This window comes from Prunus dulcis, chromosome 8 (assembly GCF_902201215.1).
Source record: "Prunus dulcis chromosome 8, ALMONDv2, whole genome shotgun sequence".
Taxonomy (NCBI): domain Eukaryota; kingdom Viridiplantae; phylum Streptophyta; class Magnoliopsida; order Rosales; family Rosaceae; genus Prunus; species Prunus dulcis.
The window spans coordinates 2,482,521-2,506,994 of NC_047657.1; the positions used below are offsets into that span (position 1 = coordinate 2,482,521).

Below are 24,474 nucleotides of genomic sequence, written 5' to 3' on the forward strand. Positions count from 1 at the left end.
AGAGAAGTTGTACAAGGCATCTATATATATATCTTCCTATCCAACTATTCTACGCATTAGAGATATGTTCTGCCAGCTCAGCACACCCACATATATATATATATATATATTCAACCCAGTAAATCGAATTGATGATTTGTAACACAAGCAAAATTTGATTTGAACTAGGCAAAAAAAAGGTTGCCAGAAGAGAGAGTTTGTGGGCAATCGGTTGTGATTCTGTCACATCGTTGTTTTCTAATAAAATACTATTACCTAATTGGATTTGACAATCACTAGTTAGTCGATTATGGCGTACCAGTATCAACCACCGTCTGGTGTGCTGTGCTACCATCAATATTACTAATATATAGTAAATGCGTAAATGTATTAGATTATTATGTACAATTAGGATAAAGGAATTCGACTCAAAGTCGCGTCAAAATTTAAGAGTTCGTAAGTGTTTTATAGTTCAAGTGGTTAAAAACGTTTATTTTTGTATATGTGATCTTGTATTTTGTTCAAGGTCTAAATATATACTCACACATTACTTAGTTTAATCAATTTTCTTATAAAGTTTAACATTGTGAAGAAATTAACTAATATAAATAATCTGTAGCGCTTAAGTGCTAACCACTTGTTTTAGCTTAGTGCACTTAATTTTATAATCCGAACTGTTCATTTTCAGGTCCTTATTCAAAGATCATCCTTTCAAAAATACACCCAAATCGAAAAACCGTTTAGCGATTTAGTTATTGAGATGAATATTTCATTGTTTACTAACAACATTATGTCCGCATTTAGAAATTAATGGTTTTGATCATGAAAAATATTATGGAGTGGATCAAAATAAGTGACTATTGTCGTATTAACTTGCTAACTGGTTAGTGCTCGAGCGTTACTGTATAAATAATAACTTTTTAGTTGATTGTGAGTAAAGTCTCAACGTTGTGAATCATGGCGAAACGAATTTTTTTAAATTCTGAATTTTTAATTTATATTCTGTCTGTCTATTAAATATATAGTTTAAATGGTGAATATAAAATCGAAAGCAGAGTTTTTGGATCAAGACAGACATTTTTTTATTAACTATTATGGAGGCTGTAACTAATTTTATCATTATCATCAGTTACGTAAGATTCACCCTTGTCCCAAATAAAAGACCAAAATATAGATGGTGTTCGTTCCCTTGACGTCTACCTTACTTGCCACTCCCACCTCTTCCTCCTCATTTTACCAAAATACCCTTTCCTTTATTGCTTTTTCTGATGGCGTACGCTACTCGGTCGGCCCAAAATTTACCCTTGGGGATGTGGTGGGTAATTTCTATATTTAATTTGCAGTGAAAGCTAATCATAGTGTATAAATACTTTGCACACAAAAGTTGATCTTCGATGATTTGTGCATTAAATTGGTTATTGATTGAATAGGGCCCCACTCACTTGCATTATATGTGCTGGGCAAAACCACTTGTTTCTTCAACTCAATAATTGAGTTACTGAATTGACTGCAAATTGTAAAAAACTTTCAAAATTTTAAATTTATTTTTATTTTTTATGTGGATCTATTTTCTCCATTGCAATTTACATGCATGGGTTCTTCTTAGGGATGGCAAAAATCCCCGCGGGGGAGGGTCCCCGTCGGGTCCCCGACCTTAATGGGGGGAGATTTCGGGGCCAAATGGTTATCGGGTATGGGGATCCCCGAACTTAAAAAATCCCTGACGGGTATGGGGAGGGGATGGTATTGGCGTCCCCATCCCCGAATCCGACCCGAAAATATATATGTTTATATTTAAATAAATAAATATATAATTATAATATTTATGTTTAACCCTAAGCTTAACCTCTCTCTCCTAATTCTTCCTAATCTTTTCTAGAATTTCATATTGATGTGATTTTGAATAGTTGAGTTGAACTTTATAGTTAATTTGGATGTGTTGAATGATAATTTAATATGAAACTTAATGTTAAAATATATGATAAATATTTTTTGTGCAAAAAAAATCGGGGATTCGGGGTGGGTATGGGGGATAGTCCCCCGACGGAAACGGGGACGGGGATTCCCCGAAACCTATTAAACGGGGATTGGTTCGGGGATGGGGGCGGGAATGGAGAGCGGGGACGGGGATGGTATTGTCATACCCGACCCCTACCCGGCCCGTTGCCATCCCTTCTCCATTTTGTTTTCAGAACATTTATTTGATCCAAAAGTCCACCATAAGCATTAAAGAGTATTTGGAATTTTCAAAAAGATTATACAGAGTGCTTCAGCTCAAGTGATTAAAAGTACTAATTTCTGTATTCGAGATTTTAAGTTGGACTCCAAATCCAATCATGATTCTTAATTTGTAATGACTAATAAAAACTAATTCTCTCAAAATTTCAACTTCAGAACTCATTTAAGAAACCCATTGAAAATACTAGTCTAACTTCTCAACTACAACCCAATTAAAAAATACATTTCTCAACCTTTTGGAATTATTTGCTCAAGTCAAGGATGAACTTTTCATTGCTTGACTTTGATTTTTAACAATAAATTATACCTTCAGTATCTTTCGAATGTTATATAGTTTGACATGCTATGTTGTCAGATTTATAAACCATAATCATTCATTATGTGTATACTTAAACTTACGTATACGGTTTAACGTGTGAGTTCTTAACATGACATATAATCATTCATCCCTAATTACATGTTTTGAAAGCATGGATGGTCTAAAATGTTAATCCATTATTACATATTAACACCAAATGCAAGAAGAAAAAAGAAGCTTGAAAGTCACAACAACCTTATCCCAAAAAGCAAGTCACTTTCAAGTTTAAGTGCAATTTAAAATACGAAAAAGAAACATAACGTTTGTATACAGTCGTGTCACAAAGTATATGTATGGCTACAATGCTTGATCTTGACAGAATTAGAGAGAAACATACATTATATTACAAAGCTAGAAGAAGCTAATGGTCCCAATAATGCCCAATTATTTTCACATCATGGGTGATGATTAGATCACAGCCATCGAAAATTCCATACAATTTATTAGGGTAGGTTGATAACCCAACTGAAATTGGCCACCATTTACTTCTTTTCATAAATGGCTTGGCCTAATAACATGACCTACATCTAACCAAGATTAATTCAATTCAACAGTGGATCCCACTACTCAAAATGTCTCTTTTAACATCAAAACTTTTTCTTGCCAATTTTCTTTGCTCAATTGTGAGAACAAGATTTTGTCAAACTTCGATTGTCACCATCACAAGAGGCCCCTTACGCCACAAAAACTACAGTCCCATTTCCACCCAACAAAGTTGAAAATTGGAGGATTCTTTTCTTGTTACAATTTTGAAAATTCTACATTTTTATTTGTGGACATAATTCAGTTTGTTGTACACTTTTACTTCCATTTATGTGATTAGAGGTTCGAAACCTCACCCAATGAATTTGTGTAAACCCCCCTCCTCCAATCGTTTATACTAAAAAAAAAAAAAAAACTATTTTATTTGTAGAACTTTAGGGTCTAAATTTAACATTCAAAGTAAATTTACATAAAATAAAATATTGGTTACAAATGGTATAGTTTAAACAAGATGGCTCACTTACATAATTATGTACAGATGCGAATTGTTAAGTTTTTTTTTTTTTTTTTTATAAAAAAAACCAAGGGTATTTTGGTAAATACAAGATTAGTCAATTAAATATAAAAATATCTGAATTACATAAACAAACCCAGATCTCTAATATACCGATCCAATAAAATATACGTGAAATTAGCTTTCAATGATTAAAGGTCAATGGGACTCACGTTAGGAGTAAAATAGTAATTTCATGCCGATTGTGGGCAACGGCCACTGAAATCCAAAACAGCCCCCAAAAAGCAAAGACGAGCCTGAGCCTCACTTCTTCATCTCCACCAAAAATAAAAAAATAAAAAAATAAAAAAAATAAAAAAAAGCTGACGTACATGGGCCGGCTTTTAACTAAATTTAGCTGGACAGACAAAAACCAACTTATTATCATCATCGTCTCTTTGCGCAGCTGTTAAAAAATGTCTGTAACACTTAAAATACGTATTTTTCTTTTTCTGCAATGTATTTATTTATTTCAAATTTGAAAAAATACAACAAAAAAGACTAAAAGATTCCACAGGAAAAAGAAAGAGAGGAAGAAAAAAAAAAAGGAGTTATATATATAAGTGTATATATAAAAAGAAAAAAGAAAAAACAACTTCCTTGAGATCGACAAGCAGATCCCCACCGAAATAAATTAATAACTTCACCCTACAACCCATCTTCATAAAACCCTTGTAGAGAATTATTCACCATAGCTCTCTTGTGTGATATATTTTTATTCTTTTTCTTTCGTATCCCCCTCAGCTGTAAGTTGTAATTGTTTTGTTTTTGTTTTAGAGAGAGAGAGAGAAAAAGGGATAGTTGAAGAGGAGGGAGAGAGTAAGACTACTCGCCGTCCTATGCTGGGGGACTCTAGTGTGTTAGGGAGCGCCATCAGCCGCGATGCTACCACCACAGCGGCTGTGGCGGTTCCTGAAGGCGGTGGAGGCGATGGCGGTGGGGGCGGTGGTGGCTCGAATTCGGGTGAGGACACTTTTAGAGGTGGGGGTGGTGGTGATGATTTGTTAGGGAGTGGTGAGAGGAGCTTTGGCGGCAACCGTTGGCCTCGGCAAGAAACTCTAGCTCTCTTGCAGATACGGTCTGATATGGACGTGGCGTTTCGTGATGCAAGTGTGAAAGGTCCATTATGGGATGAGGTTTCCAGGTTAATTACTATACTAGCTCAGCTAATTAAGATTAATTTTGTTTTTTTGTTTTTGTTTATGTTTTTGTGGTGATTAATTGGAGTGAGAATTTTGAGCTCTTATTAAATTTGTGTTCATGGGGGTTTGAGATCTGGGGACTGATGAATTTTCATTTCTCTGCTGTCTTTTGTTTGCTTATGATCTATTTCGAGCTCTTCACCTAGTTTACTCTTTCGGGTAATTTATCTTTCTTTTTATTTATTTATAAAATTTTGAGTGTCTTTCCTCTGAGGGAAATTACAGCATGAACAATGGGAATTCATTGCCATGGAGTTGAGATTAAATGATTTTTTACTTTTTCATATATTACAGAGAATATTATTGAGCTGAAATGAATAAATTCCACAAACATGGTTTAATTTCACTCTTACCAAGTTAATTAATACAGAATAAATTAATTCTTCCAACTTCCAGGAGAGAGGCTATACAATTTCCATATGTATATATATATATATGCTATATATCTGAGTTTCTGGCTTGTATTTTATGTGTGCCAATGCTTTGTTTTGTTGCTGAATTCAAGATGGCAAGTGTACAAACAGATATGGAGCTAATTTATTTTGTGCGGACTGTTGTTTTCATCAGGAAGCTAGCTGCGCTTGGCTATCATCGAAGCGCCAAGAAATGTAAGGAGAAATTTGAGAACGTCTACAAGTACCACAGGAGAACCAAAGAAGGCCGGACTGGCAAGTCTGAAGGCAAGACTTATCGGTTTTTCGATCAATTAGAAGCCCTTGAAAATCAACCTCAGACACCGGGAACTACTCACCATCATCAAGCAAAGCCTCATCATCAATCTACAATGGCTGCGGCCGCGGCAACAATGGCAACAATGGCAACAATGGCAAGTACTATTCCATCATCAGCTGCACCACACCCTATAATTAGTAATGTGTCCTCTCAAGCCATTGCCGCACCAACACTCAACCTCACAGCTCCCAATTCATTCCCACCAACAAACCCTATAGTTCTTCCACCACCGCCGCCAACAACAACAAACCCTACGAATAATCCTCATCATCATCATCACAGCACTTTCTCATCCTCTTTCCCAAATATATCCGCTGATCTTTCGACCTCTTCGTCCACCTCCTCTGACGAGGATTTGGAAGGGCGGGCGAAGAGGAAGAGGAAATGGAAGGACTTCTTCCAGAGACTAATGAAGGAGGTGATCCAAAAACAAGAGGATCTTCAGAAGAGATTCTTGGAAGCCATCGAGAAACGCGAACACGAAAAAATGGTGAGAGAAGAAGCTTGGAGAATGCAAGAGATGGCAAGAGTCAATCGAGAACGCGAGATTCTAGCCCAAGAGAGATCCATCGCAGCCGCCAAAGACGCGGCAGTCATGTCATTCTTGCAAAAGATATCCGAGCAGCAGCAAAATCCAAACCAAACCCCGCCACCGGGCCAATCACAAATCAATAACAATTTGCTGCAACTACAGCCACCACCACTAGTGCCTCCTCCTCCACGGCAGCCTGCACCCCAACCACAACCACAACCACAACAGCCCGTGACTAATTTTGACCTTGTTCCGAAACCAAACAACAATGGGGAGAATAACAATTTGAGCTCGCCGGCAAGCTCATCAAGATGGCCAAAAGTGGAGGTACAAGCATTGATCAAGCTAAGAACGAGCCTCGATTCAAAGTACCAAGAGAACGGGCCGAAAGGGCCGCTATGGGAGGAGATCTCGGGGGCCATGAGGAAGCTTGGATACAATCGGAGTTCGAAGAGGTGCAAGGAGAAGTGGGAGAACATAAACAAGTACTTCAAGAAAGTAAAGGAGAGCAACAAGAGAAGGCCCGAGGATTCCAAGACGTGTCCCTACTTTCACCAGCTGGATAGTTTGTATAGAGAGAGGAACAAGTTTGATCACAACAATGTGAATCCTAAGCCCGAAAATTCGGTGCCTTTGATGGTGAGGCCAGAGCAGCAATGGCCACCTCCTACTCGGCAGCAGCAGCAGCAAGATCATCAGAACATGGATATTGATCATCATCATCATGATCATCAGAACCAAGAAGATGATCATCATGATCATCAAGATAAGGAGAATATTATTGGTGGTGATGAAGATGAAGAAGAAGAAGATGATGATGATGAAGAGGATGAGGAGGAGGATGAGGGGGATGGGAACTATGAGATAGTGGCAAACAAGCCAGCTCCAGTGGGTGCAGCAGCAGTTGAGTGAGTTGAGAAAAAGGCCAAGATGGATTGAAAGAAAGAAAGTGTGTCTCAATGTGGGTCAGGTTTTGCAGGGCTTCCGGACGGGTAAGTGGGTCAAATGCATTTGGCGGGTCCTGAATTTTGGGTGGAAGTATTGATAAGAAAATATACACAAACTGGGAAAGAAAGTTAGAAAACGAAGAGACATGGTGAGGGAGGGAGAGAGGAGGGAAGCTAGGGGTTGATATAGTCAGTGAAATCATAGTTTGTTTATTTTATAATTTATTTTATTTTTTCTCTAAATAAATAAGGTCACGAAGAGGAGATAAAAGGGTCATCAACTTCAAATAATAGACACTGTTAACTAGTGTTGTAATTTTGCTTTTGCTTTTTTTGTTCAGGGAATTGGTGGTGTGTAAATGTGAGAAATAGTTATAATTTAGTCTTTGTCGTGGTCTTTTTGTCTTGTTTAATTTGTTTAATTTTCCTTAGCAACAAATCCATTTTTATTTTCTTTCGCATAAATTTTAATTTTTTTCTAATTTATTACTACTTACTAGTTTCTATTTAAAAAAAAACATATATATCATGACGACAACACTATTTAATTATTCAAATCAATCATATTCTGTCACGCGTAAAATGAGATTGAGATAGGTGATAACTGAGATGATTCAATAATCACTCACTCTCTCTCATATTAGGTTAAGGGTTTGAGTTAATGATGTTGCAGACAAGTCAGAAGATTACAGGGAAACCCTCTATTTAGGGCTGTGATTTATATATATAGTGCAGGAGCTTAAAACGAGGGGACAATTAGGTAACCCTATGGCAACAGAACCTATCCACAGTATGCCAACAGCACATGGAGCCATGGAGCCTTTCATATATAAAGGGGTCCACCAAAAGGAATCTTCATCCTTTCCTTGGTTCGTAGGCCTTACTTATTTACACTGCTGTCTGTCAATGTCGTTTAATTTCAATTCAATTCATGGATGTCAGTACCAGAAAAGGACGAAGGTTCATAGTTTAATGCGCTCCTGTACCTTGTCCTTTTGTTTATTCAATCATTTATTCACTTTGCTAGATGCCTCATCTCAATATCCCTACATTTTCTAAAGAAATTCAGCTACATTTTAGTTTTTTATATGGTCACATGATGAGTCGGTCTAATTAAGTAACATTTTAATTGTCCACTTCAAGGAGTTTGAGATCCAAAATTTCAGTCTAGGCCACAACAAAGAGGAGTTGGGAATTTGGGAGGAGTTAACAAAATATTTCCTAATGTAATCTAAGTATTTGTGCAAATCATCTACATAATATGTATATATTATCGGTCTAATAGTATTTTTCTTTCACAATTTTGAAAGAGATTCTAAGTTCGTATACTCCTTTCTCAATAATTAAAAAAGAAAACTAATCATCTGTCAAAGGACCGTTATGCTGACTTTTTTTGTTGTTGTAGATAAAAAATCTTTTTTAACAAAAAAAAAAGTAATTTGAGGATTCATAGCTTTCCCTAGTGGAATAGTATTACCCTACACTCATGGTAGTGGTTCAATTCTTACTCTTGTTGTAGGTAAAATATCATTATTAACCAAAAAAGTACTTTGGGGATTCATAGCTCTCAATAGTAGAATAGTACTTACCCTACATTCATGGTAATATAGTAGAATAGTACTTTGGGGATCTTACTGCCTTCGTTAAGAAAATACCGCAAATTTCTGGTATTCGAAGATGTGCCCCACAAATTGATTGGCCTGGCCATACGGATATATACGAATAAATATTCTATTGCACACTGCTACAGTATAAGACATAAAAGCTAATGTTATCACCATACATGCAGAAAAGTCTTTCTCCCTCCTCAAATTTAAGTGACAGCATCAATCTCTTTTGGAACGTTATTCACTTTATTGCAGATTGTGGTTCTTTTGATGCAAAAGAAACTCCTATGGCTTTTCATTGGTGTTGGTTCCATTTGCGAACCAGTTAACCTTACCAAGAAGTGATAGCTGTGATCTTGCAAACGTACGTTAATAAGGCAAATTTTGATACATAAAAAACCATCAGAATATTGTGTCTTCAAACAATCTTAACTTATGGATTGCCAAATTCTTGTTTGAATTTATTGTCCAAATCTAACATAGAAGTAGAAGTGATGATAACACAACTTTATCTAGTGGTATCTGTCTCTATTTGATTGGAGGAGGTCTTATGTTCGACTCACATGAATGATGGGGGATGCTGTATAATATATTTATGATGAGTTTGTTGATACATGGTTGTGGCTAGGCTCAGCTTTCTTGTGGGTGTATTGGCCGGTTGTAAAATCTTGTAAATAGGTCGTTTATGCAACAAAACAAAAAACTTATTTCTGAAAAATTAGAGAAATATCTCGTAGACTCATTTTTTTTTATTGTGCCTTGTTTTGGAAATTGATTGTCTTGTGCCTTAGACCCATAATTTGAAGCATTAATTTTGTTTCATAATGATAGAATATTCTGATAGGAGTCTTCATAGAAAACACATTAATGGCAGGGGTGCCAAACAAATTCATTATTGCTTCCATGTGTTTGTACATACATGACTTGCAGGGAAATGGAAGAACAAAGAGGATTAGATTGGGTTTTCTATTTAAAATAGTGGATTGAGTGCAAGTTTAAGATCTGGGGGAAAGGACTGTAGAAAACCCTCTTCACAAGGTCACATGATATATCTGTCTGTGTAAGTCATGATAAAGAAGTAGAACACATATGCACGTAACAAGCAAAGCATCTATCAACACATCTCACGTCCTAGGCTTAGGGTACCCTAAAGATAAGCAAAATCCATTTGGCAAAGGTGAAATTTGTTCAGATTATTTTTCACCAACAGAATCTGTAGATATCTATTGATGTGTTTGATCTTATGGTTGTTCAATCTGTCACGAAAACCAGTACATCCTTTGAGTGATCAAGCTGTCAAGATCCCCTCGTCATCTTATGTGCACATAGTTTTTCAATGTTAAGAATTTCTTTATTATAATGTCTTTCAACGATTAAAACTGTCTATATTTTATGTCATCTTTCAAAAATTATCGATACAAAAAATCATTCCCACCAGAAATTGTTTGATCACTATAATATGTACACACACAAAAGTAGTTCATTGGATAACATAAAACTAATACAAAAAGTGGATATGCTTAGATAAGTTTTGAAAGAAAACCTAAAAACTTAACAATATTCTAATCATTAGTTTATTGGCCAAATATAAGATCTACTTATTTTAATGGATTTTGCTTTCCCCACACTCAAAATGGGTTATTGTCATTGTCCAGTGGAGGGTAACGTGAAAGTGCCATGGATCATGTGGGAAAAGGGGCTTGGAATTGCATGGAGTTTAATAACTTGAAGAAAATAGATACATATGTACAAGAAGCTTCAAATCCCACAGAGCTTTAGTTTTGGCCTTTTGTGTGTAGGGGTGGGACTAGAACACACACATATTTCTTTTCATTATACACGCACAAAACGGTTCAGTTGCGGACTCGTGAAGTTTTAACAAAGACAACTCCAAATGAGAGTTTATAAATGTTAAGCAATGATCAATTAATTTTTCGAGTCTGTCCGGCCGATATCTGTACAAAAATGTTCTCTTGTTAAACTGTTTGATAACATAAAAATATTTTGTTATCAAATTGTGAATTTGAATCATTGATCATCTTGATTCTTACTTGTGATCCAAATTAATAGCTTGACGACGTAGACATCTATTTTATATGTGACATTATTAACATTGCTATCCTTCGGTGGAGAAATTGTGGATTGGAGATTTGTCATTCAACAGAAGTTTTGTCAAACAACATGAAGGATTGTGTGAACCTTATAGCAAGATATTCAGTCACATTCTACATTCCATTTAGGGGACTGGGATTTGTTGGGAAGCTTCATCTAAAAGTCCTATTTATGCAAATACTTGGACTATTGACCAACTCATTTTAACCAAGCAAGTAAGAGTAAGGGGAAAAAAAAAAAAAAAAAATTCAAGCTGTTCTCTTGCACATCTGTAGAATATTACTTGCTGCGAGCTCTATGAAATCAAACGATCATATTATTTTAGTGTCGAAGTTTTGTGAGTTGTTTTTAAAGCTGTCAACAAAGCGGTAACAAAAAAAATTTCGATGCGCCGACATGGATGGATAAATATTTCTGAACTTTCCAGTTGAAACTGGAAAATATATTTTATGCACCACACGTGGAACCCATTGTGGTGGCCGTCCATTTGATCTTTTCTTATTTTAATCAAATATTAATATATATATATATATATATATTTTTTTTTGTTTATAGATGAAATCAAATATTCATATTAATGAATCTTATTTTGATTGAATTAGTGGAAGTTAATTATAAATTTAGTTTAAAAAATTTCTCATTATTGTATGTATGTGCTGTCTATGCGAGACAAGTGGATGTGATAACAACAAACTTGATGCTCCTCCTGAAAGATGCCCACTTCATTGGATTGGCTCAGGTCTTTAGTGTGCTTACAAGTGATCCTGAGTTCAAACCTCATGATATCCGTGTGTGTGTGAGTTTCACACTTACCCCTTTTTAACTTTGATAAAAACAAAAAAAGATGCCCATTTGGCGCATTTGTTTTAACATTCACACGTAGTTTTTGCTATTTGCAAAGCTTGAAATTCGAAATGGGTTTTCATACGATTGAGTTTAAGATATCAAAGACAAGGAATAATCAAAGCCACATGTACAGCCAAATATGGAGTCGACGGCTGCAGTTTAAACTAAATTGAATTGAACACCAAACTTGGCTTAAAAATAATGACGACGGCAGTGAACAATTGTTCATATTTTTCTAGATTTGCCACAGTTTCTTGTTCATATATAATTTCCTGTACATCTGCAAACCCATAAATCACATTATTAATAATATATAAAGGATTTTGGGGGTAATTTATATTGTTTAGTTTGCAGTACTGTAAAGATTCTTCACCTTTTGGAATTAATGTGGAAGACCATATATCATGATCAAGTATAATAAGGCGGCTTGCCAGCTGACCACCACAAGGCTCCATTGCAACTTGCAATTTCAAGTAACATTATGATGTGTGAGTGTGTGGATATATATTGTAGTGAAATTCATGAGTTCTTAAAGGGTTTAATTCCAAGAGTTCAATTTGAATTGATATGTTGTGGGACATATAAAAAAGGTGTTATACTCTTAAGGATAATTTAATTAATGCAATCAAAAGCCTCCACCCCCACACTACCCCACAAGGAAAAACGTGAAAAATAAAATTTATTTCATGAAAAGAGGTATTCAAAGTAAAGAATGGTTGGCCTTATAATTGAAAAAATAAAGAAAAGAATTACAAAAATTCTAGCCCCTCTGTCCCCAAAAACACTCTACATTCGTTTTCACTTTGAGGAGGGAGGAAGTCATTGTTCTTCCTCCCCTCTCCCCTTCTCCCTTCCTCCTTTTTCCTATTTCCCCAATTTTCAAAGACAGAAGGTTTTCCTTATTTGTCTTCATTTTGTAAAGATTTTCCTCCACTCATTGAAGGCGGATGCGTCTCATTATCAGATCTCTACTTGCGTTTTGGTGTCGTATCTCTTCACCGTCCTTTTTGCAGTTTCTTCATGTTTAGAATAAGTTGCATAGACTCTTTCGGTTTTCTATTTAGTTTTCACCTCTCCTTTTGTGAGAGTTTTTCACATCTTCTTTGTGAGAGCTATTCATCTCTCTTTTGTGAAATCTTTTCACCTCTCATTTGTAAGAATTTTATTTGTATTGTTATGGCTTGATTTGGTTGAAGCTTTATCTATTTTTGGTTGTTCTGAGTTTGCACTCTTAGAGTTTCTTCAACCCTGCATGATCGTTAGTGGAGGAGCCCCATAGTATCTTAATTTTGATATTAGATTGCTCCATTATTGTAATGATTCATTGTGGCTGGTTTGTAGGCCCTTTATAATTAGTGGCTTTTTAAATCGAATTATGAATGCAATCCCATAATTTTTAGAAAAGAAAAAGCTGTCCTTATGATTAAAATGGTCATTTTGTCCCAATAATGCAATATTTTTAATACAAAAGGTTAGCATTATTCCCTATTCTTTAATGCTAACAAGCCTTTCACTTCATATCATTTTCTGCCTACAGTTTCTGAGCTTGCCTTCTTTTATAATAATATTATCATATTTAGGTTGTTACCTGTTCCCGCAATTTAGTGCATCTAGGTCAAATAAAGAGGCAACACTATACATAGCTTAATTGGGACCCCAAACTCAGGTTGAGTTGCAGATCATATATGATGGAAATGAATACACCTTCCAATCAAATAGGGTCATTCTGAAGGAGAATATTTTGGCACCAAGGATTGACCAAATGAAAATTGATCAAATCTTGATGCTATCCAAGAGTCACTTCAGCAAACAATGTTTTGCCTCAGGAATCAAGACCATAATCACTTTAGCTATAAGCGAGAGTTTACTCAGGTAGATGCTTAGACCAGTTTTTAATTCAACTTTGATGACTTTGAGGCATCGAATTATTTACATAATATGCATATAACAATTAAACCTGATGACTTTGAGGCATTGAACTAATTTATCTTTTTCTTTTTTTTAATAAAAATTATAATTGGTGTGCATAATTTAGAAGCTAGCGGCCACTTCTACGCGGTATAAGATCAAAACAGGCTACCTTTTCGTGGTATACTATGTAGATGTGTGATGTGTGAAAATGACTTGTCTCATTACATTTCCAGGACATTATTATAAACCATCAAGTTTAAATTAGGACAATCACAGTCAGCCTGATGCAATATGATTGCTAAAAAACATAACATTATGCTTCACTATCTAAGGTTGACTCAACTTTCAATCCACTTGCTGGTTTCAATCGCTAAATATTAAGAGTAATGCTACAATTATCACATTTGTATTTCACATTTGTATACCACATGATGTGGTATGTTCATATCATATATGCCACATCAACTAAATCAATGAAGTGTATATTAATAAAGAAAGTTTAATTAACAATTTTTTGTAAGTGTTAATAAATCATAAAAGAAAAGAAAATGTTAAATAATTATAATTGATGTGACTGTCTGTTTGTGCAAATATTCTCACGTGAGAATATTCGCTTGAAGATCCTTCAATCTTTGAACTTACTTATCTCTCCTCCTCGATTCCTGTAAAAAAGACATGAGTAAATAAACCACACCCGAGGGGGTGTTGGCCAAAGGCCGTCCGATGCCTAAGTTCAATTGAATCTAGGTGAAACAATAGCTAAAAAGAGTATGGATAAGATTTCTCTAGGGTGAGAACCGGGTGGCGGGATTCGTGTGTGGTGGCCGGAACTTTGTGGAGAAAAAATGGAGAAAGGGACGGCATGAGAGTGTGAGAGAGAGAGTGTGTGTGTAGGGTTTTCTCAGGTAGAAATTGGATTACCTTGAATGATAAATGAAGCCATGTATTTATAGGAGCCTCAAAGGCTAGGGTTTTGCAAAGAATAAAACTCTTATTATGAATGAGTTTATTCTTTCCCCAAATTGTAGAGATTGAGTCCATTAGAGATTTGATTGGGATCAAATCTCCTAATTTGATGATGACAATATCTCTTAATTATGATAATATTTAAATTGGTGGTATTATCTTATTAAATAAAGATAATATCCCATATTTAAGATATTATCCCTATATGTCACATCCCGGGATCGGCTCCGCAGTAGCACGATATTATCCCTAAACCCTTAAACCCAATTAGAGTGGGCTTTTGATTTTTCTTGGAGTTGGGTTCCCAGTATGAATGGGCTTGCAGTTCCTTCTTGACCCAGGTTACCCAACCTGTATAAACGCATGGCTCCTTTTCGCTCTTCTACAAATTACGAACTTTACTTCTCTACTTTCTAGCTTGAAAGAGATCTTGGAGAATTTGCACTGCATGTTGAAGAGAGGAGTTGTCTTGCATCCTAAGGTAAGTCGAGCACGTATATATATATATATATATTATTCTTCGTCTTTTCTTTTTTGCTGTTAGGATTAGCTGGGTGGGACCTGGTAGGTTGTAGTCATGACTGGCGGTCGGAGACAGCAGAAGCGGCGGTGGTCGCTAGTGGGTGACGGAGGGGTCGGCTGGTTGTGTCGCAACTTGCTGGGTGCTGCGGTGAAGACCTGGGCAGCGTCTTGGAGGGTCAACGTGGTGTGCTAGAGCAGTGCGACACGGGCCTGGGCTGGAGCGAGCAGGCCAGGCAGACAAGATGGACCTCGTGCGCTGCACAGGCAGGGGGTGTGCTGTATTGGAGCTGGGACTTGTGCGTTACATGGTCCTGGCTTTACACTTACTGCTCCATGCGGCTTGGGCTGCAAGCTCACAACTTGGGCTTTTTTATCTTTTCTTTTTTGGTATTCTGACTTACATAATTTTCTTTTCATCTTGTAGTTGTCTATTCATTATATCTTCTGAAGATGGTAGCAGGTCACCAAGCTCTCAAGTGCCTTTGTATTTGTGGGGAGGTTCCAAAGTGCACAAGAAAAGGTTTGAGGCTAATCTACACCATGTGACATCTGAAGCTCAGTTCCAGAAGTGGCGGGCCACTTATGCCTCTGCCATTCTAGATGATGTGCATGTTAGGCTGATGGAGCCTTTAACTGACGATGTGCCTTGCATGGATGCGAATGATCCAAATGCTAGAATCATCATCTTCCATCCTTTTTATTTTTTCTTGAGCTTCACGTCCTCGCTGTCAAAGCTTTTTAAGAAGGTGTTCTACGCCATAGAGTGTGCTCTGAGTCAGTGTGCTCTGAGTCAGTGTACTCTGAACGTTTATCGGGCAATCATGTGTTTTGAGAATCTGAGCCGTTTCTTCAAGCTAGAACTGATGGTGTGAGAGTTCTTCTACTTTTTCAAAGTAAGATGCTACGAGAAGTATGCTCAAGTTCACATTTGCCATGCCAAACTATTTGACAACTTTAGCTAAAGAGTTCAGGTGTGGCATGACAATGTGCTAGAAGTCAGCGGATGGTGGGAAGGCAATGTTGGCGATGGTCCTGTTGTTCCCATCACCTACTGTAACGGTATGTTGTTTTGTTGTTTTGATCTTCTTCTTTTTATTTGACTTCACTTAAGTGTGACTAACTAACTTCTGTCTTCTGTTTGCAGTGGATGACATTTGCAAGAGGCTGGACCTTGGGCTAGACATGTCTAAGGTTGGACGGGCTCTAAACATTCCTGCGAGGATATGGAGGAAATTGGTGGTGTGCCTTACCCAGAATGTCGAGAGATGGAAGCAGAATGATCCAGATTCTGGTGAACTACCTGCTGGACAAGATGAGTGTTCTGCCGAACCCCCTCTTAAAAAAGGAAAGCTGATGTCAAGTCTTCAAGAAATTAAGCTGCTTCATCGTGGGCGAAGGATGTGTCTCCGTTGAGGAAGAAGCCAAAGCTCTTATCTGCTGAGAAGACACAAGTAAGAGCTGCTCCCTCTTCATCTGCTAAGGTTAAGCACCTCGTCGAGGCAGACAACAAAAAGGTTGGCCGTATGCGAAACATTCGGGACGTTCCACTCAAGCCTATTGCGGATAAGTTTGGAAGCTGTGATCCGCTTCGTGAAGTGGTCCGCTCGCTAACTAGTTCATCTGCTTAGAGGCAAAGAGATGCTGATATTCCTTTTCGAGGTACGAGTCGTCTGCACTAGTCAGCATATGAAGATTGAATTAGGAGGTCTGCTTATCTGCCCAACCATCACGATTCAGCTGTTGAGTCATGAGCAGTCAAGTGTGGAGTTCATTGATTGTCGTTGACTCATTTGAAGGTGAGGATGGCAACGGCTAAGAAGGTAAAAGAGTCATCTGCCCGAGAGAAGGTTTCCTCTACAATGTCAGCGGTTGATCCCAAGGTGGACAAGTCCAGCCCTGCAGGGGATGCAGGTATGTTTGATCTGCTGAAGATGAACTTCCTGTCAAGCTCATCTGCTTGTGTCAACCTGGTTGGTCATATCCATCAGGCTGACAATCTTGAGACCTTTTTAAGTCTTTCTTTGGAAAAACAAAGGGAAACGACTGTTCATTTGCTTAAAAAAATGAGTAGTTTTTTGCTGTTGAGACTATCCAAAACTCATCTGTTGTTGCCTCCTCTTCTGCTTAGCTCAGTGAATTGGAGAAGAAGAGTGTTGATTTGACTAGCAAGCTCTTGGCTAAGCAGATCCGTTATGAAAAAAAGATGTCTGAATTAAGGGTGATGATATATGAGCTGAAAAGTTCTCTTGTTGAGAAAGATTCTAAACTTAGCTTTTCTGCTGCTAACTTGGTTAGTCGAAAAGATGCATACTTCCATCTTGAGTGCAAGAATGCTGACATCTCCCTCAGTTATGACAAGCCTCTGGCTAGGTTTGGCTCATATCACAAGACTTCTGAAAAATCCAAGCTTGAAGCTATCACAGATGTATACAAGTTGGGCTACTTGGATTGCACAAACGGGTCTACTCCCTTCTATGCCATTAGAGGTGAAGACATCAAGACACTCTGCCCTGACTTGCTCCTAGTTTAAAGTGAGCAAGCCAATACTGCGGATGTGGAGGGAGCTGAAGAGCAAATGGCTGAAGAGATGGTAGTCAAAGAGGAAGAAGCAGAGGAGGGTGCAATTGATGAGATGACGGCAGGTGTCGCGGAGTAAACAAGTGGAGCTGCTGAAGGCATGGCTAATCAGGTGGATGCCAAAGAGATTGCAGATCAGGAGTCTCTTGCCGATGTCTCAAAATAGATGAAGACTCCTTTATTTTTTCAACTTTTGTAGTCTTCTTTCTTATTTAGAATAATTGGTCTTGTTTAACAATCTTCTTTTGTTGCACTTGGCCGGTTGGTCACTTTGTATATATATACTTTTCGTTGAGAGATCTCTCAAATAAGTTTACTTGAGGGACACCCTTGTAGGGCCCATTATATATTGTATTTCACTAATCCAAACGGTCTATTTTGTAGATATTCATTCAAAGATCATCTTTACAAAAAATCACTTGAATCCGTTATCATTTGACCATTCAATTAAATTATTAAAATTTAAGTACTTTCTTGAAGGACCGTGTTCATTGATTTTGTTGGTCTCAATTAGATGCCTTAATGATTTTCAATTTGTTTGATTTTTTGCAAGGATGATCAATGAATGTAGGCTTGAAAAATAAACGGTTTGGATCGTTGAAAAAAAAAAAATCGTAAAGTACTCTAAAGGATACCCCTCAAATAAAATTATTTGAAGAATCTCTCAATGAAAAGAGACTATATATATACATATGTCATATATAATATGGGTTCGATTAATAAGAACATGATTATTAATTTGTTCCAAGTTTTGTTCATTTGGCCACATGATGGGAGCTTTTGTTTTTGTTTTTGCAAGTATTGCAAGCATTTAAAATATTATTAATTTTTAGTTAAAAAAAGTTTAACTATATTGTTAGAAAACTGAACAATCTTTCATTCCTAATACTACACAAACCAATATGGGAATGGGAGCAAATAGTTTTTTCGATCCTTATTTCTTAGTGTTTCCAAATATAGGAATGAACATCTTCCATTCAAATCTTATGGAATTAGACATGGAAAGTTCATTCCCAAGAAGTTTAATCCGAAAACCAAACAAACTATTAGAATTTAGGAACTGAAAGATCTCTAAAGAAACCCGAAGTTCTAATTCTTAACCAGAATAAGTTGTGCCCTTCCTTTTTACTGCCCCTTCCATACCTGTTAATTAAAAACATGATGTCTTGGTTGATCAAGATTCAGGATCGATGAGGAAAACGGTTATGTCACTATGTGGGGAAGTCAACAGATGTGGATACATTGATATATAATTGAAAGAATTATTATTTGAGAGCACAGAAGATTCCTTCCATATGGTGGTAGGGCCTTTTAAAAAGGGAAGCTGATGCTGGCATGCTGTAAGAAGCCACCTCCTGGAAAGTGGAGAGGGCTCACTGCTTTGTCCCCCTCAATTTAAACTCACTACATATCCAGAACAAGGAAACTCATGAATTGTTAATTTCTGCATTCCCAATCAAAACCCTTAAATAGCAAATGTTAGTGTATATTCTCACTCTCATAATGTTAGTGACAAGGCCAACAAAAAATATATATTTGGACAAGTATTTTAGTCTGACCATGGTGTTTGTTTATTCAAAATACATTCAAATGGAAAAAAGTAACCAATTCCCCCCCATTTACATGAACACACAAGGAAAAATACAACTTTGGTTACCTTACTTTATTTACCATGGGGATTGGGGAATCTCCATCTCCCTATTAACACAAAGATACATAACAATAAATACAAAACTATATATATATATATATATATATATAGCTTCTTCTTTTATTCTTTGCACGCGAGCTCTCTCTCTCTCTCTCTCTCTCTCTCTCTCTCCCACTAAAATTACAACCCATTGGTTTAAGACCTTAATTAATTGGGTCTGTGATTTCAAAATTCTCCACCTTAAAACACTGCCCTTACTGAAGATCATTCTTTTGCTGCAAACAAAACCCACTTGATGCTTGATTGTACTTCCTGCCATACTATTGATCGAGAGAGACCGTAAGATAAGTTTTTGACTTGATAAAAGATAAAAAAAGAAAAACATTATCCTTTTTTTTTTCTTTTTCTTTTTTTTCTTTTTTTTGTGTATTTGCCTTTACAGTCGTGTTGGGACAGTTTTGGGATTGACATTTTACGTCAACTGGATCTGAAAAATTAACAAACTTGCGTTATCCTGTCTCACTCATCATGACTCCACCATCTCCATTGATGACTCTTTGTAATTGGTCACTATCCCCATCTGTTCATCTTGATCATCATCATTGCTACAATCAAGATGATCTTCTTCCTCGGTACTTTCTCCGTCTTCGTCTTCTTCATTTTTATCCCCGTTTTCCCTTTCGATAGCTTCGAAGACCGGCTGATCTGGCTGGACCTTGATCAATGGCTGCAATATTGCTTGAGGAAGGGGTTTCTCCACATAACCAACATGACTAGAATTATTCATGTTCTTCTTTCTGTACAAGTCCTCCAGCTGGTTAAAATATGGACATGTTTTTGAATCTTCAGGCCTTGTTTTGCTGCTCTCCTTCACCTTCTTGAAGTACTTATTGATGTTCTCCCACTTCTCTTTGCACCTCTTTGCACTCCTATTGTATCCAAGCCGCCTCATCCCCGCCGATATCTCCTCCCAAAGAGAACCTTTAGGCCCAGCTTCTTGGTACCTCACATCAAGACATGTCCTTAGATTTATCAAAGCCTCAACTTCAACTCTTGGCCATCTTGTAGACCCTGGAGGAAGAGTTGAATTATCGCCTTTATCCAGTCTTGGAACCTCGAAACTTGTTGTGATCACCGCCACCGGAGCTGGAGGCGGTGGTGGCATTAGTACTGGCAATGGCTGAGGCCGAGATGGTATTGTGCGGTTGACCTCAATCGCTTGAATATTATTCGTCACATTTTGTTGTCCCGAAACTTTTTGCAAGAATTCAATAACCGCAGCATCTTTTGCTGCTGCTGAAGATCTCTCTTGGGCTAAAATTTGATGTTCTTTATCTAATCTTGCCATCTCTTGCATTCTCCAAGCTTCTTCTCTCACTGTTCGTTGGTGCTCACTTTTCGCTATAGCTTCTAAGAATTTCTCCTGCAGCTTCTCTTGCTTTTCTAGCACCTCTTTGGTCAGCCTTCTGAAGAAGTACTTCCACTTCCTCTTTTTCTTACCGCTCTGTTGAACTTGAAACTCTTCATCTGAGGCAGTAGACGAAGTAGAACTCGAAAACAGATTGCTTGTTGCCAAGCTTGGCTTGAAACCATTAAGATTTTGATGAGAGAGATTCACAGGTTTTGTAACTTGTGGTGGCAAAGAATTTATTGGTGGGGGTGAGATGTGAGAGCCATTTAGATGAGAACCATTTGTTGTGGCCATCATGTTTGGTGTTGAGGAAAGAGGAACAGCAGAAGTGATCACATGAGAGACTACAGTTGGGTTGTTTGGATGGTGGTTGTTGTTGGGCCACAAGAGCACTTGAGGTTTTGGTGGAACTGAAGGGTGATTGTTTTGTTGATCAAAAGCTTCAAGTTCATCGAAAAATCGATAAGTTTTTCCTTCTTGTTTCCCAGATCGGCCTTCTTTGGTTCTCCTGTGGTACTTATAAACGTTTTCGAATTTCTCCTTGCATTTCTTGGCACTTCGGTAATAACCAAGCTCACCTAGCTTCCTGCAGAGATTAATAATAAAAATAAGATTCCAAAAAGCTAATGAGCTGCTGTAATTTTATTTTTTTATTAATCTTGTTGTTGTAAACTCAGTAACTAGGGAAGTTTTTACAAGAATCGACTCATTAAATAATTGAAAAAAAAAAAAAACCACGATAGGATAATGAAACAACAAAATTTGGTTCCATCCTTCATCCTTGAATTAAAAACACATACAAAATCATTCATCTCCATGTTGCATGCTACTGCTACGGTTAATATTAAAACCTTGACAACCCATGTTCATCTTTTGAATCATAATTCATATGCTTTTTCATTATCACTTAGTAAACAACTAACTCTGGGGTCAGAAAATAATTACCCTTCCAACATATGAAACTAAATTCGTCAGACTTAAAAAAAGGCACCCCGTTTAAGTCCAAAACTAACAAGCAAAGCAAAGAAGCTAGATCGCCTGCAAAAGTATGAACTTCTTACTGATCAAAACATACAAAAATTTGTGAAAGCTTGTAGCTCCGGTGATTAAGCGCATTTATTCAATCTGTAAGTAGCTAACCGAAAAACATAAACAAAAATTTACCAAAAAGATGAAACGAAAACAAGTAAACAAAACAAAAGAAGAAGAAGAAGAGCATGAAGATCGACCTGAGATGCATAAAGTTAAACCCAGACTAACTACGTAGCTTTCACTTTTTTTGATCAAGACAACAAGAGAAATTAAATTCACCTTGAAACATCTTCCCATAATGGAGCTTTGAGACTAGAGTCACGAAAAGCAGCATCCATTTGCGACCGTATCTTCAACAGCGCCAAGGTTTGTTGGCGAGGCCATCGGTTTCCTCCATATAAATTCCGGTCCCCCAGATCATCAACTCTGCCGTCCTTGTCTTCTTGGACTGAATTTGACAAAACGGCAGTCGTTTCATGACTGCCTTCACGAACTACCCCCACCACGCCTTCGCCGCTGGAGCTCCCTGCCGCCAGCATAGTCGATGAGCTGTCAGGCGCAGGCACATCAACTGCAGGCATCTCCTTGGCGCAATTAGAGTTGAGAAATATATGACAAGAAAAAAGTGAATTCTCTCTTGGGTTTTATGAAGGTGGGATTATATATCTATGTTTTATTAAGGAATTAATTAACTCATTCTGGTGGGTTTTTGCCTGTCATTCTCAATAACCCATTTCTTGTCTCAATTAAAAATTATGAAACTTTAGTTGTACACATAGGCTATGGAATCTTCAGTCATTTTTTTGGTTGTTGTTGGTTAAAAATGTACATCACACACTCACTTGGTTCCCTTGCAGACATGTTCTTAGTAATAATAGGAGTGCCAGCAAGATATAAGCTAAAATACATTTTAAATAATAATAAAAAAATACTAAAATGTTTTACTATTGTATATTAGTTTTCTTATTATGGTCATAAGAATCAACTTTATAAATAATTTAAATTCTTATATCGACACCATAACATATCAGACAGTTAAAAATATTTGCACTCTTAATTATTATACAATTAATAATAAAAAAATACGAAATTGTATTACTATTGTACATTAGTTTTCTTATTGCGGTCTTAAGAATCAACCTTATAGATAATTTAAATTCTTATATCGGCACCATAACACGTGAGATTGTTAAGAATATTCATATGATTATACAATAATAATTGTATTTGCTATTCATATAGATTGATCATTTATCACAGGGGAGTGGCAACAGCTGCAGATAGCGATGAGGATAATAAGTTGGCCCATTGTAGGTCAGCTTTGCCATTGCCTCTTGAGTTGGTGTTTTGGATTTCAGTGGTCGTTGTGTACACTCGTAGGTCAAATGACTGAACTACCCTCACCCATCAACATGGAACCCATTGACCTTTAATCATGCAGGCTAATATACAGGCACTATTCTATTGGGGAAATGACCTAATCAATTCTGTGAGATTGTCTCTGTAATTCAGATTTTTTATTAATTGGGTACTTCTCATAATGCCCAAATTGCCCTTCATTATGAAAATTAATCAACCACCCCTGAGTTTATTTTTCCAACTTTTGGACGAAACTTTGGCGCTCGTGAGGCCACGTGGGCAGGCGGGCCAGGCAGAAGTTGGCCATTAAAAATCTTTTATTTTTTTATTTATATTTTTTTTTTTTTAAGAAAGTCATACAAAAATAATGTTCATAAACTTATCTTAAAAATGATTTTTTTCTAAATGCAAGGCAATTCCAATTTAATTAGCTAGGCAAAGACATTTATGAGAGGAGGCACGGACCAATTGGGTTAGGTTGCGACCCACCATACATAATTATTGGGATTGAAATTTTGGTATTTGAATTTTGGGGACCATATTTGATATTATTAGGTCATAATGACAGTTTTTCTGAGTGGTTAGTTAAATGTTTACAGTCAGTGAAGAAGATGAAGAACATGAACATCCCCTTCTTCTGTCAGGGAATGGCTGAGTTTTACAGTTTTAATCAAGTTTGCTGTCAAGGGGCTTCAGTAAATCTAACGTAGGTACACTTGCTATGTTAATTCAATGACTTGCATGCCGTTTATTTAAAGGCTCTGTTTGACTTGAGGTATTTGAAAGAAATTATTTCGATTTGAAAGAGAAATTAGAAAACATTAGATTTTATGGTTTATTTTAAACACGGTTATAAGATTATTGAGAAAGAAGAAAGTAATATATGATCTGATTAAAACCAAAAAGATTAGGTGAGCACTTCTACACATAATCCTCAATAAAAAATCAACAATTAAATAATGAGGTTCCTCAAACCACGACCTAGCAGTCCCAATTTCGAAGCTAGTTTTGCAAGACGATGTGCTACTTGATTGGCACTGTGAAGGATATTGGTAAAACCTCCTGCGGTGATCCTAGTCAGCAAAAACTTACTATGTTTCACCACTAGTCTTTTTGGAGGTATGTATGTACTTGAAATGATTAGATGTAGCTTGAAACAACATCAATAAATGACTTATAATCTAAAAATATACATTTTTTTTTTGGTTGGGAAAAAGTAATAATAATTATAGATGAAACATATCATAGTACAAAGTCATAAAAGAGTCAAAATGGGTACAACATCTTCAGTGACCAAACACACAACAGGTTGATTTGATCTAGAGCGAATTACCAACAAATACTCAATCCCTTGATTGAGCATCTCTAAGGACTCGTATTCAAATTAACAATACATCTCCATCGCCCAACGGTAAATCTGTATTGCAGCCGAAAATTAGAATACAAAACATAGCAA

General features: G+C 36.8%; 2 protein-coding genes across 2 annotated transcripts; one reads left to right on the forward strand and one right to left on the reverse strand.

The window, feature by feature from the left end:
• The first annotated feature begins 4,209 nt into the window (after positions 1-4,209).
• Positions 4,210-7,473, forward strand: LOC117637144 (trihelix transcription factor GT-2-like). The gene is made up of 2 exons (XM_034371952.1): positions 4,210-4,755; positions 5,381-7,473. The coding sequence occupies exons 1-2, from the start codon at positions 4,451-4,453 to the stop codon at positions 6,987-6,989; spliced, it is 1,914 nt and encodes a 637-aa protein (XP_034227843.1). The 5' UTR covers positions 4,210-4,450; the 3' UTR covers positions 6,990-7,473.
• A 12,083-nt stretch (positions 7,474-19,556) lies between these two features.
• On the reverse strand, positions 19,557-22,349 carry LOC117612104 (trihelix transcription factor GT-2-like). Its single transcript, XM_034340844.1, has 2 exons — positions 21,939-22,349; positions 19,557-21,213 (listed from the first exon to the last, which is right to left on the reverse strand). Exons 1-2 carry the CDS (start codon positions 22,238-22,240, stop codon positions 19,743-19,745), a joined length of 1,773 nt encoding a protein of 590 aa, XP_034196735.1. The 5' UTR covers positions 22,241-22,349; the 3' UTR covers positions 19,557-19,742.
• Between the last annotated feature and the right edge of the window lie 2,125 nt (positions 22,350-24,474).